Below are 15,881 nucleotides of genomic sequence, written 5' to 3'. Positions count from 1 at the left end.
TTGATAAGAATGGTTGGCATTTTAGAATTATTATAGCATAGAGTTGTAGGTTAAAAAAATCTTAATAAAGACTTGATAAATGTTAATTTAGGCGGACTGAAATAAACTTTTGCATCTTGCCAGTTTAAAAAGTTACACGTTGCGTTTTAAAAGGTTAATCAAAACAAGAAAATAGAGAAAAAAATGACAAAAAAAGTTTGTTATTAACCTTTTTTGATGGCAAAGTAACTTATTTATTTCTCGAAAAAGGATTTTCAATGATTTTTGTTTTGTTTTCTTGCTGCACTTAAGGAACCTCTCAAGATAATCTGCCATACCCTTGTAAGTACATATTTTGCCTTTTCAAGTTTGTATTTTGCAGTAATGTAATGAGACGTAAATAATTTCGGTCAATACCAAAATTAAAACTTTTTTATATTTAAAGTACAAAAGATAAAAAACAATAATTGTAATAACCAAACAAAAACGAATACATTTGATTGTTACTATTAATTTTAAAAGGATTTAACTCTTTAACAAGTATAACCGGTTTTTAGTTTAAATTAAAATTATGGCTAAAACCAAAATTATTTATGTTGCATCTTAATTTTTTTCCAAAGGTTCCTAGAATGCTAGACAACATCATTAGAAATTGATCGATTTAAACTTTATACCGCACAATAATGTCACAAAAGTGCTTACAAAATTATTAAATATTGGCTGTTTTAAAAATGTAAACAAATAAAAAACTATATTTTAGTTAAATTTTAGTAATTAATTTTGTTTTTAAAAGTGAATGTTGTGTGATACGTCGAATTTGTTTTAGATTTGAGTGCGTTTTACGTAGGTTCAGATTAGTTTTTTTAACGTATTTTATTTTTTATTGTATCCTTATTTTATATTATTAGTTTGAAAGTTGTTTTTTTCATAATTTGTAAATTGTAAGCATTTGTTTGCTTCCGGCCTGATTTTTCGTATATTTAGTTTAAAAAATAAGTTGCTATGCATGCTTTTCAGTTCATAGTTACGCTAAAATACGTTATATTAAGTCGAAATATTATTATTATATATGTATTTGTCGTACTTACTTATTCATTAGTTAATTTTCGCTTCGACTCTATTCCCCGACACGCTTTCAAATGTTTACAATGGTATAATAATAATTAAATGATTTTGGAAGTCTATATGATGGTAAAGTTTTGTAAAAATATACTTAATCGATGAATTATTTTGTTTTTGATATTTCGACAAATCAATGTTTTAATTTAAAAATTAAAAAGATTAGATAAATCGAAATTGAGTGCTTAAATATTAAATCGTTATTGGAAAGAAACAAGTTTTATTAATATTCACGTTATATTAATTATCTTCATGATTATAAAATTTTAGTTTCAAAGTAGTCTCTTACTCCATTGTGACGTCACACGAATTATTTCTCACCTAGAAAAAATTTTATCATTATATATTTTTTTACTTTAAGATTTTTTAAGATGAGTCCTATAGGCTTCCAAAACTAGTTTTTAACGGTAGATAAAAAATTTAATATAATAGTACAAAGCAAAATATCCGCTGTAACATCCGATAACAGTTCCTCTGGTGGTGGAATTGACAAAACGAGAGGCTCAGACGATATTGACCAGCCCCCTATTGCCAATCTTTGTCACAATCAATGCAACAATCGGAATCCCCCGCTTAGCTGATATTTTGCCACTATTGGCTGAAAAATGCAATTTTATAGTCTTACTATTTAACCACAGAGTGAATACATGTAGTGAGTCAACGCACTTCATGTTAGCGGACGAGCCGGCTCTAATAACACCTACATACCTGAACGACTTCTAAGTAAATTAATAACCAAAGTTAATTCTTCCGACTTCTGCAGGTCGGTATAATCCCTCCCTCGTGTTTCCCCTGTGTCCACGCAGAATTGCTCTGCCTATAACGTCTCCGTTGATTGACTGTACCAAGTATATCTTTAGGTTTAGGTGGTTTATTAATTTACATACGATTTGATTTGTATGTAAATCTTTGAGCCCGAGTAACTTTTAAATTTACAACTTTTATTACAAAATTCTGGCAAATCACAGACACAGATATTAGTTTCTATGATGTGTCTTCAAAATTTCATTGAATAAAAATAGTTTGGCAATAAGGTGGCTGAGCAGTGAATACCGAAAAAAAGTAATTTGTCTAATGTTAAATTAATTATTATAGACGAAAGAAAACTCTTTGGTGATCTGGTTCTCTATAGTTATAATTATTAGTACTTTTTTATATATCAAATAAACCTTTTCCATAAAATCTACGCTGGTGTTATTCTTTTAACATGGGTCTACTAATCTGATAGCTACTAACTTACCCTTAACATTAAAAAAAATATAGAACTACCTACCCTCCGAATTAGACATAGACAGAGCCTAAATATAGGATCAAAATAATTAAAATATAAATAAACGGTGAAGGTAGAAATTGAATTTAAATTAAAAAATAAATAAAACAGCTTGCTTATCTCACTCCGGCTATCTAATAGGGAAAGGCAAAATCTGAGGACTTTTACAAATTAATAACTAAAAATTGATATTATATAAAAAACCTAAGATTAATAACTAAAAATTGATATTATATAAAAAACCTAAGATATACAGTTTTCCAAAACTATTTAAAGAGAGGCACTAAAATTATAAATTTGCAGTTATTTCGTTACCTACTAAAAATTAGGCAAAGCTTTAGCTATTAGCTATGAATTAATTACTTTCATTACATAAATTTTGAATAAAAAATATGATAACAAATAATGAAAATGAGGGTATTTTTGATTTTCGACTAAAACGTGCTATAAAATACACCTTTAAGAGTATCATTTATAAGGAACTGTGCATCTTTGGTTTATATAATATAATCAATGAACATAATTATTAACAAAAATAATATTTGCCGAAGTTTAAACAAAGTGCCATGACCAAAATTTTTTTGCACATGTAAGTATGATAAAACTTTGATTTATTTATACTGTTGCTTTTTATGTTGCTTCTTATTATTTAGAATGAACTGTTTGGCATGCGTAGTCACCTTTTACACTTTGCATGTAGTTTCACAACCCATAGGTTAGGTAAGCGAGTTTTAAATATATTTTTGTATATATTTTTTTCTGTTGTAATTTTTTGTTTTCTTATCCTGTGTCTAACGAACAGGACATATTTGTCACTTAAAAATGTATGAACCGAGTGATTGTGATCAAAGCATTTATAAAATCTACATAATAGAAATAGTCTAACCTTTTGTCTGTCTCTAACTTATTTTATTTTACAGAATGTTATATTGTATCAGTTGAAATTCGGAAACTGAATTTTAAGTTATTTTATTAACAATAACAATTTATAATATGATATAAAGTTTTTATAATATAAATAAATATAACCATTATGTTACTTGTTATATTATATGATAAAAATAGATTCATTTCATAATACTTACTTACATATTTTTATTAATTTCGATGTAAAAATGAAATGTGATAGTTTTGAATTAATTAACCATAATATATACCTTTTAATTTACTTATTAGGTTAAATTTTTGATAAGATTTTTTTTTCTCCACTATGTGTTAACGATACGTAGAAAAGCTTCAGTTTAATAAGTTTTCTTAGTGACTGAACTCTATATTTGTGATCACATAACTCATTTTTACACTCATCGTAGCACGCACTAAGCTCTATGGTCATATAGAAATTTTCAATCATGTAAACAAATTGACAACGTTTTCGAAGTTCTGTTTCGAAAGTTACGGTTGTCTCGAATACGGACACTTAGGCCACAGATGATTGGATTTCGTGTTTAGCAGAACTTTCATGGATTTTGACATATAACGATATTTTTTAATATCTGCCAAATTCTCAATTTGGATCCCATTATTGGATGAAAAAAAAGTAACTCAAAATATTGAAAGTTTCATTTTATTCTTTTTAGTTGTGATGCCTCATCATCATCATGATCAACCCATCGCTGGCTCACTACAGAGCACGGGTCTCCTCTCAGAGTGAGAAGGGTTTTGGCTATAGTCTACCACGCTGGCCATTTGCGGATTGGTAGACTTTACACACCTTTGAGAACATTATGGGGAACTCTCAGGCATTCAAGTTTCCTCACGATGTTTTCCTTCACCGTAAAAGCAAGTGATATTTAATTAATTAAAACGCACATAACTCCGAAAAGTTAGAGGTGCGTACCCGGTATCGAACCCCCGACCTCTATCCGACCGGCTATCACAAATTGTAAAAAAGAGAGCTTCTAGGCAGGCGTGCTCTACCGTCGTAGGCTTTATCCCACTGTTTGGTGTGAATGCAGTCAAACGCAAGGCAAGGTAGTTAAAAAAACCAGTCAGTTTTGTTTACATGATTGAGGATATCTATATGACCTGTCTACAGCTATGGTCCACTAACTGGTATGTTTCTCATTCACCTAGGTTGTTTTCTTCCTTACACAGACTTCAGTCCGGACGACTGGGGGCCTGAATTCCCCCTCAGTTCCTCCTCGAGATATACGATACCTATGCCCACGCTCTACACCACTGAAGGTGAGATCATCCCATGCTTGTTTATCTCTTTCCTGTGTTTTTCGAAGCTCAAAATTTTAAATATATCCAACATGTTAATTTTTTAGACTATAATAATATAATTTAGTGTCTTGCCAAAAACTACTTCCACGATAAATCGTTTGACAAAAAATGCAGAAGACAAGATAATTTTGTATTACAACCCGTCGGAAATATCTGCGGACATGGCTTAATGACGTCATGCAACGTGCTTGCGTTGGCAACGGTACTGGCACTGGTACTGGTAGGACGTATGCTCTTTGGGTACTGGATAGGCGAAAATGGGCGAGCTGTGGCATTCCAGCGGGTGCTCAAATATGTCCGACGGGTTGTATATAATAACTTAGCACCTAGGATTTGAATAAGTTAATTAATTTTGTAAGATTCTGTTGGTGGTTCAATAAAAACAATCATGCAAGTGAAATGCACCAATTTGAACTGACCTTTTTAAGTAAAGACCTTTTTGACAATATAATTTCAAATATGATTCAGATAAAAATGTAAAATTTCAAAAACTGGAATTATTAGTTTCAATAATTGGATCATATTATACTAGCTCCTTCTAATTCAAACTTTAAGCTTAGTTGCAGCGAAAACAATATAAAAATTGCACATAAAATAGTATGAAAGGTACTCTTTAGTTCTTTAAGTTCATAGTAACAAACAAAACCATAAAAGTCAGTCGTCCCCATAAAAATCATTTATTCTTAGTCTGTGGTTTTTGTTTGGTAATTTGTTGGTTTACTGTTTTCTAAAGCTTTATTTTAAACACATTTCAGGATATAAATACAAGAAGCCTAGTATAATAGAGCTGGTACTGTATAATATGGCCGCCCTGCTGGGTGGCGTGGCGGCCGGATATGACGTCAGAGTGTCCAACGTCAGCCCGCTGCATCCCACGCTGCAGCCCCACAGGTGAGCACCAGATACCAACCGGTAGATATCCAGTGCTGGACTTGTAGATGCTTCTCTAGTTTTTCTACGGATCTCTTGTTTTTTGATCTAATCACGTAGGAAAACTCCATCGCCCGCTAAGTACCTACATTTGTGCTTTCTTATGAGGCCCATAGTTAGAGAATTGCTTCACTTCTATTTGGCTTTTAAATACAATATTTACTTTTGTAGTATATTATAAATATTAAATGTGGGTATTTCAGTAATAAATTGCAATCTGTCATTTGTTGTATTGAGCAGTCCGGAATAAACCGTTGTGGCGACTCGGTGTTTTCTTTGATACATTACAGTGGCGCAGTCTAATAAATAAGTTTTCTTTGGTTTAAAGTGGTTTTAAATGTCGGGCAAGATGTCGGTTGGCAAATTAGGCGAGTTTAATCTCAGTTCGGGTACGTGGAGTACCTATATCGATCGAATAGAACAATATTTTCTTGCCAACGACGTTAAGCCTAACCTACAAGTGCCTACGTTGCTCGCGTGTGTAGGTGACGCAACATATGAACTGATGGTGGATTTGTGCTCTCCAAAGAAGCCTGGGGAGATGGCATTCGGTGAATTGGTCCACCTAGTGAAAAAACACATACAGCCAACGCCATCCATTCTCGCAGAGAGATATAAATTTCGGAAACGAGTACAGGCTCAGAGTGAATCGGTGGCTCAGTTTGCGGCAGCTTTGAAACACTTAGCAAGGGATTGCGATTTCAAGGGTAACCTAGAGGAGAACTTGAGAGACCAGTTTGTTTGTGGTCTACACAGCGAAACTACGCGACAAAGATTATTCTGCGAGGACAGCGTGACCTTCGCGTCGGCCTTCAAAAAGGCCGTAGCGTTGGAAGCAGCCGCGAATGACGCTGCGGCAGTCGAACAACGGACTACGGACGGCGCGGTGCATGCGGTGCACGCGCAGGAGGCGCGCCGAGCGGCCAGCGCTGCGGAGCGCACGGAGTCGCGGCGGCGGTACGAAGGTTCTGGAAGGCGGGGCAGTCATGCAGGTGGTTTAAATAATCGACAGAAGACCGGAGCTTGTTTCTGTTGTGGAAGCAGAGACCACACAAGGCTGGACTGCCGCTATCAGAATTATACTTGCAGGGTCTGCTTGAGGCCTGGACACCTGCAGCGGGTATGCCCTAGTGCGGGGAGGAAAGCGGAGGGTCAAGTCCTCCGGCTGGATACAGCACATCGAGCGGAAGGGACAGAACGAAACGATGACAGTGACGACGAACGGGGCAGCACGGCTGGGTATTATGACGACGGAGGAGTCGGAGGGCCCAGCGGGCTTTACATGGTACGACTGGCGGGATCCGAACCGGTAGTGGCTGAGGTAACCGTGGCGGACAGACGGCTGGCCATGCATATAGATACCGGTTCGCCTATATCGTGTATCAGTGACAGAATATATGCGGAAATGTTTTCGGAAAAATACAAATGGGGTTGCTATAGAGTACAATACCATCCATTGGGATAGGGGGCAGTAAAGGGGGTGCTCCTGAAACTCTAAGTTAAAATTTCAGAGCTCGAAAATCATTTTTTTAAATAAAATTAATCACTTTAATCACAATTAGCATTTTTAGAATAAACTAAACAAACACAATACAAAATCGCAAAATACAATAGATACTGTCATAGGTTACCACCGTTAACACCTGTAATACTTTTTTTTTTACTGATTTTACGGCTCTGGGTTCTAATCTATAATACTTTTGCTGCTGCTGTACAGACTACAGACCAGTAAAGTAAACTTTTTTTTCTAAACGGCTTTAAAGCGAGTCTTCTGGCGTAGCCTGTTTTAAAAAACTTAAGGATTGGGTAGGTTAGGGGGGGGGGGGTTTATCCCCTTCTAACCTAACCATTCCGAGTCGGAGTGCCCCAAGTCCCGAGCTCGCTTCGCTCGCTCTTGATGGTGGGAGCGGGGGGGAGGAAAGAGACCCCCCACCATAGTGGTGGTCTCTTCTCGTCGACCGGGGCCCGTCGACCGGGGCCCGTCGACCGGGGCCCGTCGACGGAGCCCCGCTTCGCGGGGCTCCTTTTTTCTGGGTGGTAAAAAAAGAAATAACTCACGAAGAGGATGGCGGGGTCTTACAGACCCCGCCATCCCCTTCTAACCTAACCCTTCCGAGTCGGAGTGCCCCAAGTCCCGAGCTCGCTTCGCTCGCTCTTGATGGTGGGAGCGGGGGGGAGGTATAGATTAGAACCCAGAGCCGTAAACCAGTTAAAAAAAAAGTATCTTGCTAAGTTTACTTTATTGGTCTTTGGTTCCCAGCAAGATTATTATAGATCCCAGAGCCGTAAAACCAGTTTAAAAAAAAAGTATTATAGGTTTATGTTATGGTAATCTTTATATGTGTTCGTAGTTCATACTTTGCAGTTTTGTGTTTCTAAAAATGCTAGGGACCTAATTAATTTCATTTTATTTACATAAATCTGTATAAAATACGCGATTACGTGTCTTGAAATTAAGAAATTACGTAAAGATCAGTGCAAATTAATATCTTTCCAGTGAATATTAACGAAATCTATGTAGTAATCGTGTTTTCTATTTATAATGTTAATCATTTTAAAATTGTATAAATATCTATAAATACGTGTCTCCGAAACTTGAAATTACAGATATGTAAAGTGCAAATGAACCTCTTTATACTGAATATTACCGCTATACCTATATAGTATAATATTCGTGAATAAATAGTGGTGAACCTTTCTATAGTGGAGCCATACAAATTATATAATAATAGTTATAAGCTAAAAGGCTACGATGGAAGTGAGATTAAATGTGTCGGTTATATTATAGTGCCCGTTAAGTATGGTTTTATCAGTGAAAATCTTAAATTATATATAATTCATAAAGGCGCGGTGCCGTTGTTAGGCAGGGAGTGGTTACTTAAGTTGCGTATGAGTATTACGGTGCCTAAATCAGTCCTCGCTATCGGTAAAGAAAAAGGTGCCAGATTTGATAAAAATGAGTTCATAAGTAAGTACCCGGGAGTGTTCAGTGGCAAGCTGGGCCAGCTGCGCAGCCAGCGCGCCACGTTGCGCGTGCGGGAGGGGGCGCGGTCGGTGTACCGGCGCGCGCGCCCGCTGCCGCTCGCGCTGCGCGGGGACGTCGACGCGGAGCTACAGCGCATGGAATCTGCAGGTATTATAGAACCCGTACCGTCCTCAGACTGGGCCTCGTGTTTGGTAGTCGTTTTAAAGAGCAATGGCTCCCTAAGGATTTGTGGGGATTACAAAAGCACAGTAAATCCCATGCTAGAAATAGACAAATATCCGCTACCTAGGTCCGAAGTATTGTTTAATAATTTAAACGGGGGGAAAAGGTTCACTAAAATCGATTTATCGGAAGCTTATAGCCAGGTGACCTTAGATGATTCAAAGAAATATACCGTCGTTAACACCCACCGGGGTTTATATGTTTACAATAGACTAGTTTACGGATTGTCGTCAGCTCCGTCGATTTTTCAGCGTATTATGGAGCAAGTGGTAGCGGGAATTCCCAACGTTTCAGTATTTTTAGATGACATTCTTATCACTGGTAAAACGGAAGAAGAACATGTAAAAAACTTGAATGCTGTGTTTAAAAGGTTGGCGGACAAGGGTCTTACAGTCCGACAAGAAAAATGTTTTTTCTTCGAAAAAGAAGTTATCTATTTGGGGTTTATTATATCGGAGCACGGGGTTAGGACGGACGATAAAAAGACCGAAGCTGTAGTCAGGGCACCGAAACCGAATAACGTGTCTGAGTTAAAATCGTTTCTCGGAATGGTTAATTTTTATTCTAAATTCATTAAAAATATATCTATTTTATTAGCCCCTCTTTACTCATTGTTAAAAAAGGGGGTCGAATGGAAGTGGGGGGAGGAACTAGACGAGGCGTTTCAGGATATTAAGGTGGCATTAACTAGTTGTCCAGTTTTAATGCATTACGACGAGAAATTACCACTTATCTTGTCGTGCGACGCGAGCGCGCGGGGGGTGGGCGCGGTGCTGTCGCAGCGCGGGGAGGACGGCGAACGGCCCGTCTCATACGCGTCTCGCACGCTTAGTTCGGCGGAGGCTAACTATAGTCAGATCCAACGTGAAGCACTGGCGATAGTATTTGCGGTTAAAAAATTTCATACATACCTTTACGGTCGTAAGTTTATCTTGCGTACTGACCACCAACCTTTGATAGCAATTTTCGGGTCGAAAAAAGATATTCCGCACATGGCGTCGGGGCGGTTAATTCGATGGGCTATTTTACTGTCAGGTTACCAGTACGACATTGAATATGTTCAATCCAAGGCGAATAACGCCGATGCCTTATCTAGATTACCTATACACGCACAAGAAGGTAATAACGACGCGGACACGTTTATTAAATTTATTGAAAATAAATTTCCAATTAATTCGAATCAGATTAAGATAGAATCAGCAAAAGATAAATATATATCCAGAGTGTTAGAGTTTGTGAAGACGGGCTGGCCCAAATCGGGTTTTAAAGAAGCGGACCGAGAAATGATCGCATATTGGCGGCGTCGCGACGAGCTATATGTCGAGAACGGGTGTTTGATGTGGGGCTGTCGCGTGGTCGTGCCCCTCGCGCTGCGGCCCGCGGTGTTGGCCGAGCTGCATGGCTCACATTTAGGTATGGTTAAATGCAAAGGGCTCGCTCGAAGCTTTGTATTCTGGCCCGGTCTAGATGGCGATCTGGAACGGATGTGTTCAGCGTGTCGGACGTGTGGGGACGTAGCGGATTTGCCACCAAAAGTCCCATTGGTGCCGTGGCCGTGGCCATCGAGTCCATTTGAGCGGGTTCATATAGATTTTTTTGAATTTAAAAATGTTTCCTACTTAATTTTAGTTGACGCATATTCTAAATGGTTAGAAGTTGTACCTATGTCCACTACGACTGCATCAAATACTATCGTGAAATTAAAGGAGATATTTTCTCGTTTTGGACTTTGCAGGATCCTGGTAAGTGACAACGGTCCGCAGCTGTCTAGCGAAGAATTCTCTTCGTTTTTGAAAAATAACGGCATTAGACATATTACGTCGGCGCCATATCACCCTTCTTCCAACGGGGAAGCGGAAAACGCCGTTCGAACGGTTAAAAGGGCTCTTAAAAAAGCGGAAGTGGAAAAAATCAACATAAATAATTTTTTGCAAAGATTCCTTCTCGACTATCGTAATAGTATCCATAGTACTACCGGGGAAGCACCTGCGAGATTGATGTTCGGGCGTCACCTTAGATCGCGGCTAGACCTATTAAAATCGGGAGTCGTGGAATCGGTTTCGGATCGGTTGCAAAAAAGAGCGCTCGCAAAAGGCGGAACGGAAAGGGGTTGGATAGAAGGGGATAAAGTATGGGCTAAAGACTTTCGTAAGAATAAAAGGTGGTGTACAGCGATAATTAAGAGTAAAAGGGGACGAAATATGTACGAGGTCGAGACTGAGGATGGTTTGCGATGGACGCGGCATGCAGATCAATTGCGTTCTAGTTCAGCAGAGACCAGTCGAGATTCGACGTCAAGTAACAGTCGTGGTCATCCTGCGGTATCTGCCCAGGCAGCGTTAGCTGACTTTAATAGCTGTCCTAGTGATGAGGCTGACGACGACGGGGGCGAGTCTCGTACTGGAACATCCCCGGTACTAAATAAACGGAACCGAAGACGGCCAGCTCGTTTCGGTTACGATAAGGTTTGAAATTAAAATTAATATTTAAAATATTTATATAAGTATTAACCTTAGTATTTAAAATAGTTATGTAAGTAAGTTAAGCAGTGTCAATGATTATCTTTTAGAGTGGCCTACGGATTGTTTAGTTATATATAAGTGTACTAGCACCTAATACTGTAATTAAAATGTACCTATATTTAAGGGGGGATAGTGTAGTATATTATAAATATTAAATGTGGGTATTTCAGTAATAAATTGCAATCTGTCATTTGTTGTATTGAGCAGTCCGGAATAAACCGTTGTGGCGACTCGGTGTTTTCTTTGATACATTACAACTTTCACATAGCACAGTGTCTACCAATTTTGAAAAAATATTTCGAGTATAAATTCGACTATGTCTTGAAGTCAACTTTCCAACACTACTTCGAGTTCAGAAATTGCATTGTTGAGAAATTAATCAGTGCATTATAATGTTGTTGTTTTCAGGGCAGAGCTAGAAACGGAAGTGATACCCCCTTCCATTTACGAGGGGTACGGGTTTGCACATAACACCTACCACGGACCCACGCGGCACTTGCGGGCGCCCCTCAACGCCATTACTGGCTCACCTGTAAGTGCCCCATTTCCTCTACTCCAGCTCTTTTATTTAGCTATTTGTAGTTAAATTTTTTTAGAACAAAGAAAACTACTGCCGATTTCATAGTTAGGAAAAACTTTATAGCCAACTCCTGTGTTGACTTGACACATTAGCAACAGTTTGTAAAATTTCATATGACACATTTTAAAAGCTCGAAAATGTCCAGATCTTAAATTCCAAGACTGCCTTTTTCCTTTCAGATTACGAGTCTCCAAGCCGAGGAACAAAAACCAATGCGGTTTACGGACTCGCCAACACACTACGCACATCCTTCTTCTTCTTCCGGTTACGGACATTCTGTCCAACCCCTCTCCGGGACTTCCGGTCTCGGCACCAACTATACTTCTACGCAACCCACCCCATCCCCTAGACGGACTAGTTCCTCCACTTCTGACCATCTAGCAGACCTATACCATAACTATAGAGAAAATTTCCAACCTTCACCTTCCCAAGATCGTGTTCAGGATTTTTATTACCGTGCAGAACCTTACGCCTTCGACAGAACAGCAGATTATGTTGTCAAACACCCTTATTACGGCTACGATGAATGCTCCTTTGACTATAGAGAACCCACGTCAGACTATCGACCCCAATTCTTAACCCACAGAAGAACACCCTCAAATTCTTCAGCAACCAATTCCCATCCCGAAGAATTCTCCCCATCAAGGCAGTACAGGGAAAAGTTTCCCAAAGACAGAAAAGAGGAGTTCCGAACGCCGGAGTATCCCAGAAAAAACGATTATTCGTTACCAAGAGATTATTTCAGACAGGAGTCTCAGGAAGAGAGCGAGAGGCCGGCGAATTTGGGGTTGGAATTAGCGCCGACGAAATTACGGTCTAGTCTGAAAAAGTATAATAAGAAGACGAGTGCGTCCGGAGGGAGTTCTGGAGGGGGGACGCCCACCAATCCGACCCCACCTGACAGTTTGAGTGAAACAGACAGTTCGTATGTGTCCGCGAGGGACGCGTCCAGTGGTTCAGCGTCCCGAGTCCGGTTCAGCCCGGACGCGTTAGGGACTGAAAGGCGACCGTCGAGACACTCGTAGCGAAGGCTTAAGAAGTTCGACGACTACCTCGTATGATCGGAGGGTGATCACCATCTGGCAATTGTTGTGATCACCGATCATTGCCCAAATGATCATTGATCACGTAAGAAGTGTATTGTTTCCCACCTGAGTAGATTTGTTAAGAAGTGTATCGATCACAATGTCAAGAACCATGATCATTATTCATCTGTGATCACAACTGGTAAAGTAATTAATGATCACGATTTTGTAAGTTTAGTGATCAGTTATCACGAGTGACCACCATTTGTGGATTCTTAAAGCCGGTCCGCATTACAGAGGCGATACGCGGCGTGTCGCTTCGCGTTAAAATATTATCGATGCCGCGATGCGCTGTGCAGCGCCGCTCTAGTGTGACATGCACTGAAATTATTCAAATAATATTTTGACGCTTTATGCCGCGCTGTGCCTTTATCACTACTGACTGTGATCATTATTCATTCGTGATCACAATTCTTCACAACTCTAAAGTCATCACTACGAGTATCCCGTAGAGTTTAACTTCACTCATCAATGATCACAGAGCACCAATGATCACCGCTGGGGAAAATCAATGATCGGTGATCACCATCTATAAATGTAGTTCGCGGGTAGCGTGGAACGCTTGTTGTGTTTAGTGCGCGGAACGTGCTGGACGCTGGAAGTGGCTTTTAATACATTTGCGAAGTGAATGCGAGTTCTTTTGACTTTGTTGTGTTGCGGATTGGCGAGGATTTGGTGTTACTTTGCAATGGATTTAGTTTTACTTAAATGTATATTTCATGGTTATCAATGACAGCGTAACAGTTTTTTTACCTTATTCTTTTTAGAGTGTCAAGTTGCGAGGGACTTAGTTGCGAGATTTCGAGAAAAATTAGTTTTGTGCTATATCATGATCAACCCATCGCCGGGTCACTACAAAGCACGGGTTTCCTCTCAGAGTGATGGGGTTTTGGCCATATAGTATGTATATTATATCCATAAATATATTATATTTATGAAGAAATTCCCAATAATATAATTTAGCGAGCATTTTTTGAATTGTATAAAGATTAGCATACTTAACTTTAGTACTTGAATACATTCCATTTAGGTTTTTTAGATAGTATAAAACTTATATAGAACAAATTTCGGTTATTTTGATTTTTTATCACTGAATTAAAAAAAAACTAAACTGTATTGCAAAGTAATTCTACCTCGTATAATTTTTTTTCTAAGAAACTGTTCAAAGTTAAGCCATATTCGAGATATTTTAGTAAGGTGTTATTTTTGGCAAATGTGTACTTCTATTATTTTCAATGATATTATTTTTTGTGACGAATTTTTTTTTAATTCGCATAATAATTTTGAAAATGAAAATAAAATTATGGAATTGATATCAAAAAATCTACTTGTTCGATGAACTTAAAAGTATATTAAAAAAAGATAAGAGTAAGTACCTAAGGATTATTTAAAGAACATGTACTTATGATCTATACTTGAACTTAAAAATTAATTAAAAAATGGTGACCTTAGAATAAAATGGCAGTTAAACGTTGTGTTCATATTTTTGTAGTTTATTTTGTATATTTGTAAAATTAAATCGAATAATTATTATTTTAATATAAAACTCGATAAAGTGTAATGTGAAAGCCAGAGTCTCGATTGGAAATCTTAAACTTAGGTTTAGTCATTGTGCTAATGGCCCCGATTCTCTAGTCTCTCTCTAAACTAAATTTAGAGTATCTGCATCCTTTTCTTTTTAGTAATGCTAAAAAAGGAATGGAACATGACTTTCACATTTAAAGAGTCTAAATTTTAGTGCACGATACAAATTTAAACAGTAGGTTCGCGAGTGCGTGCTAAAATCACGGGTTTTACCATCTAAAAATTAAATTTAGAAATGTCAAACTGCTTCTGTCCTTTTCATATTACAATAGTAAGAAGAGGGTGCGAGTACTCTAAAATTAGGTTGTGCTTAGAATCGGTGCCAATGTAAACCTATAGTACGCGACAGGTCGAGATGGCAGTCGAGGTATGAGGCGTGGGGATGCCCCGCACACCCGCACGTCACCCGCGCTATCCCGCACCGGGTTAGTGCGGGGCGTGCCCACTCCCATTAACATGTCGACCTATCGCGAACTATTATACATTTATAGTCGAGACTCTGTTATACGTTTTGGTAGCTATAATACTAATAAAAAAGCTTTGTCGATTTTACAGCTTTTAATGAAAAATGTACTCGAAATTTCAAGTATCGGCAAAAATATCTAATTATCTTAAATGGAGATTAAAACACTGTTTAGCAATCATATAGTAGATAGGTGTGGAAGATATAAAGAATTTGTTAAAAACTCCAATGTGACAACCCTGCAAACAGGTGATCGCGGAAATGAACTTGTAAAAACTTCTGTGAACTCTAAGGGTGAGATCCATAGAGCGCACTCTGACTTTGCTTAGACTTAAGAAAGAGTCAAAATGAGACAGAGCTATATCTGTCACATAATTCTGTCTCGTTTTAACTCAAACTTAAGTCTGAGCAAAGTCAAAGTGCGCTCTATAGATTTCAGCTTAAGGACTGTTTGAAGTCTTCAAAGTTTTGAAGTTTTTACTTGTCAAGTTGCATAAATAACAAAAGAATCTATAGCATTAACTATTTGGTCCTACATAGTACATACCTCATTTGTGAAGTTATATCAAACACGCTGTATAAGCCAGAGAGTAAACATTCCTTCGATCCCAGAACCTAAAGAAGTCTGGAAAACAAAATATATAGATTGCTATACGGTGTATAAATCATAGATTTTTAATAATGCGTCGATTTTCGAGTGGTTATCCAGGGTCGACCGTTAATCTATCCGTACACAACTGGACAGGGATGGGCACGTAATAGGACCGTGTTATGTCAGGAGCGGATATATTTTATATGAATTTGTTCACACACAGACCATACCTATTTCAGGTTAGCCCGCCTCCATCTTAGATTGCATCACCACTTACCACTAGGTGAGATCGCAGTCAAGGACTAACTTTTCAGCTATTAAAA

The 15,881-nt window shown here is 38.2% G+C and overlaps 1 protein-coding gene across 3 annotated transcripts in view; it reads left to right on the top strand.

Annotated features, from left to right (window-relative positions):
• Window positions 1-14,533, top strand: part of LOC117989459 (mitogen-activated protein kinase kinase kinase 11-like) — a 63,151-nt gene extending 48,618 nt beyond the window's left edge. For 2 of the 3 annotated variants that reach the window (XM_069503994.1, XM_069503993.1), the window contains 4 exons: window positions 4,442-4,552; window positions 5,350-5,485; window positions 11,663-11,786; window positions 12,014-14,533. In XM_069503994.1, the coding sequence (XP_069360095.1) occupies window positions 4,442-4,552; window positions 5,350-5,485; window positions 11,663-11,786; window positions 12,014-12,859 (1,217 nt within the window). In that variant the 3' untranslated portion in view covers window positions 12,860-14,533. The remainder of the gene's footprint in view (window positions 1-4,441; window positions 4,553-5,349; window positions 5,486-11,662; window positions 11,787-12,013) is intronic. The other variant, XM_069503995.1, reaches the window with a different exon arrangement.
• Window positions 14,534-15,881: the final 1,348 nt, after the last annotated feature.

This window comes from Maniola hyperantus, chromosome 16 (assembly GCF_902806685.2).
Source record: "Maniola hyperantus chromosome 16, iAphHyp1.2, whole genome shotgun sequence".
NCBI classification, from domain to species: domain Eukaryota; kingdom Metazoa; phylum Arthropoda; class Insecta; order Lepidoptera; family Nymphalidae; genus Maniola; species Maniola hyperantus.
Note: the sequence above shows the minus strand (reverse complement) of the source record. Positions and strands in the feature narration are given on the sequence as shown.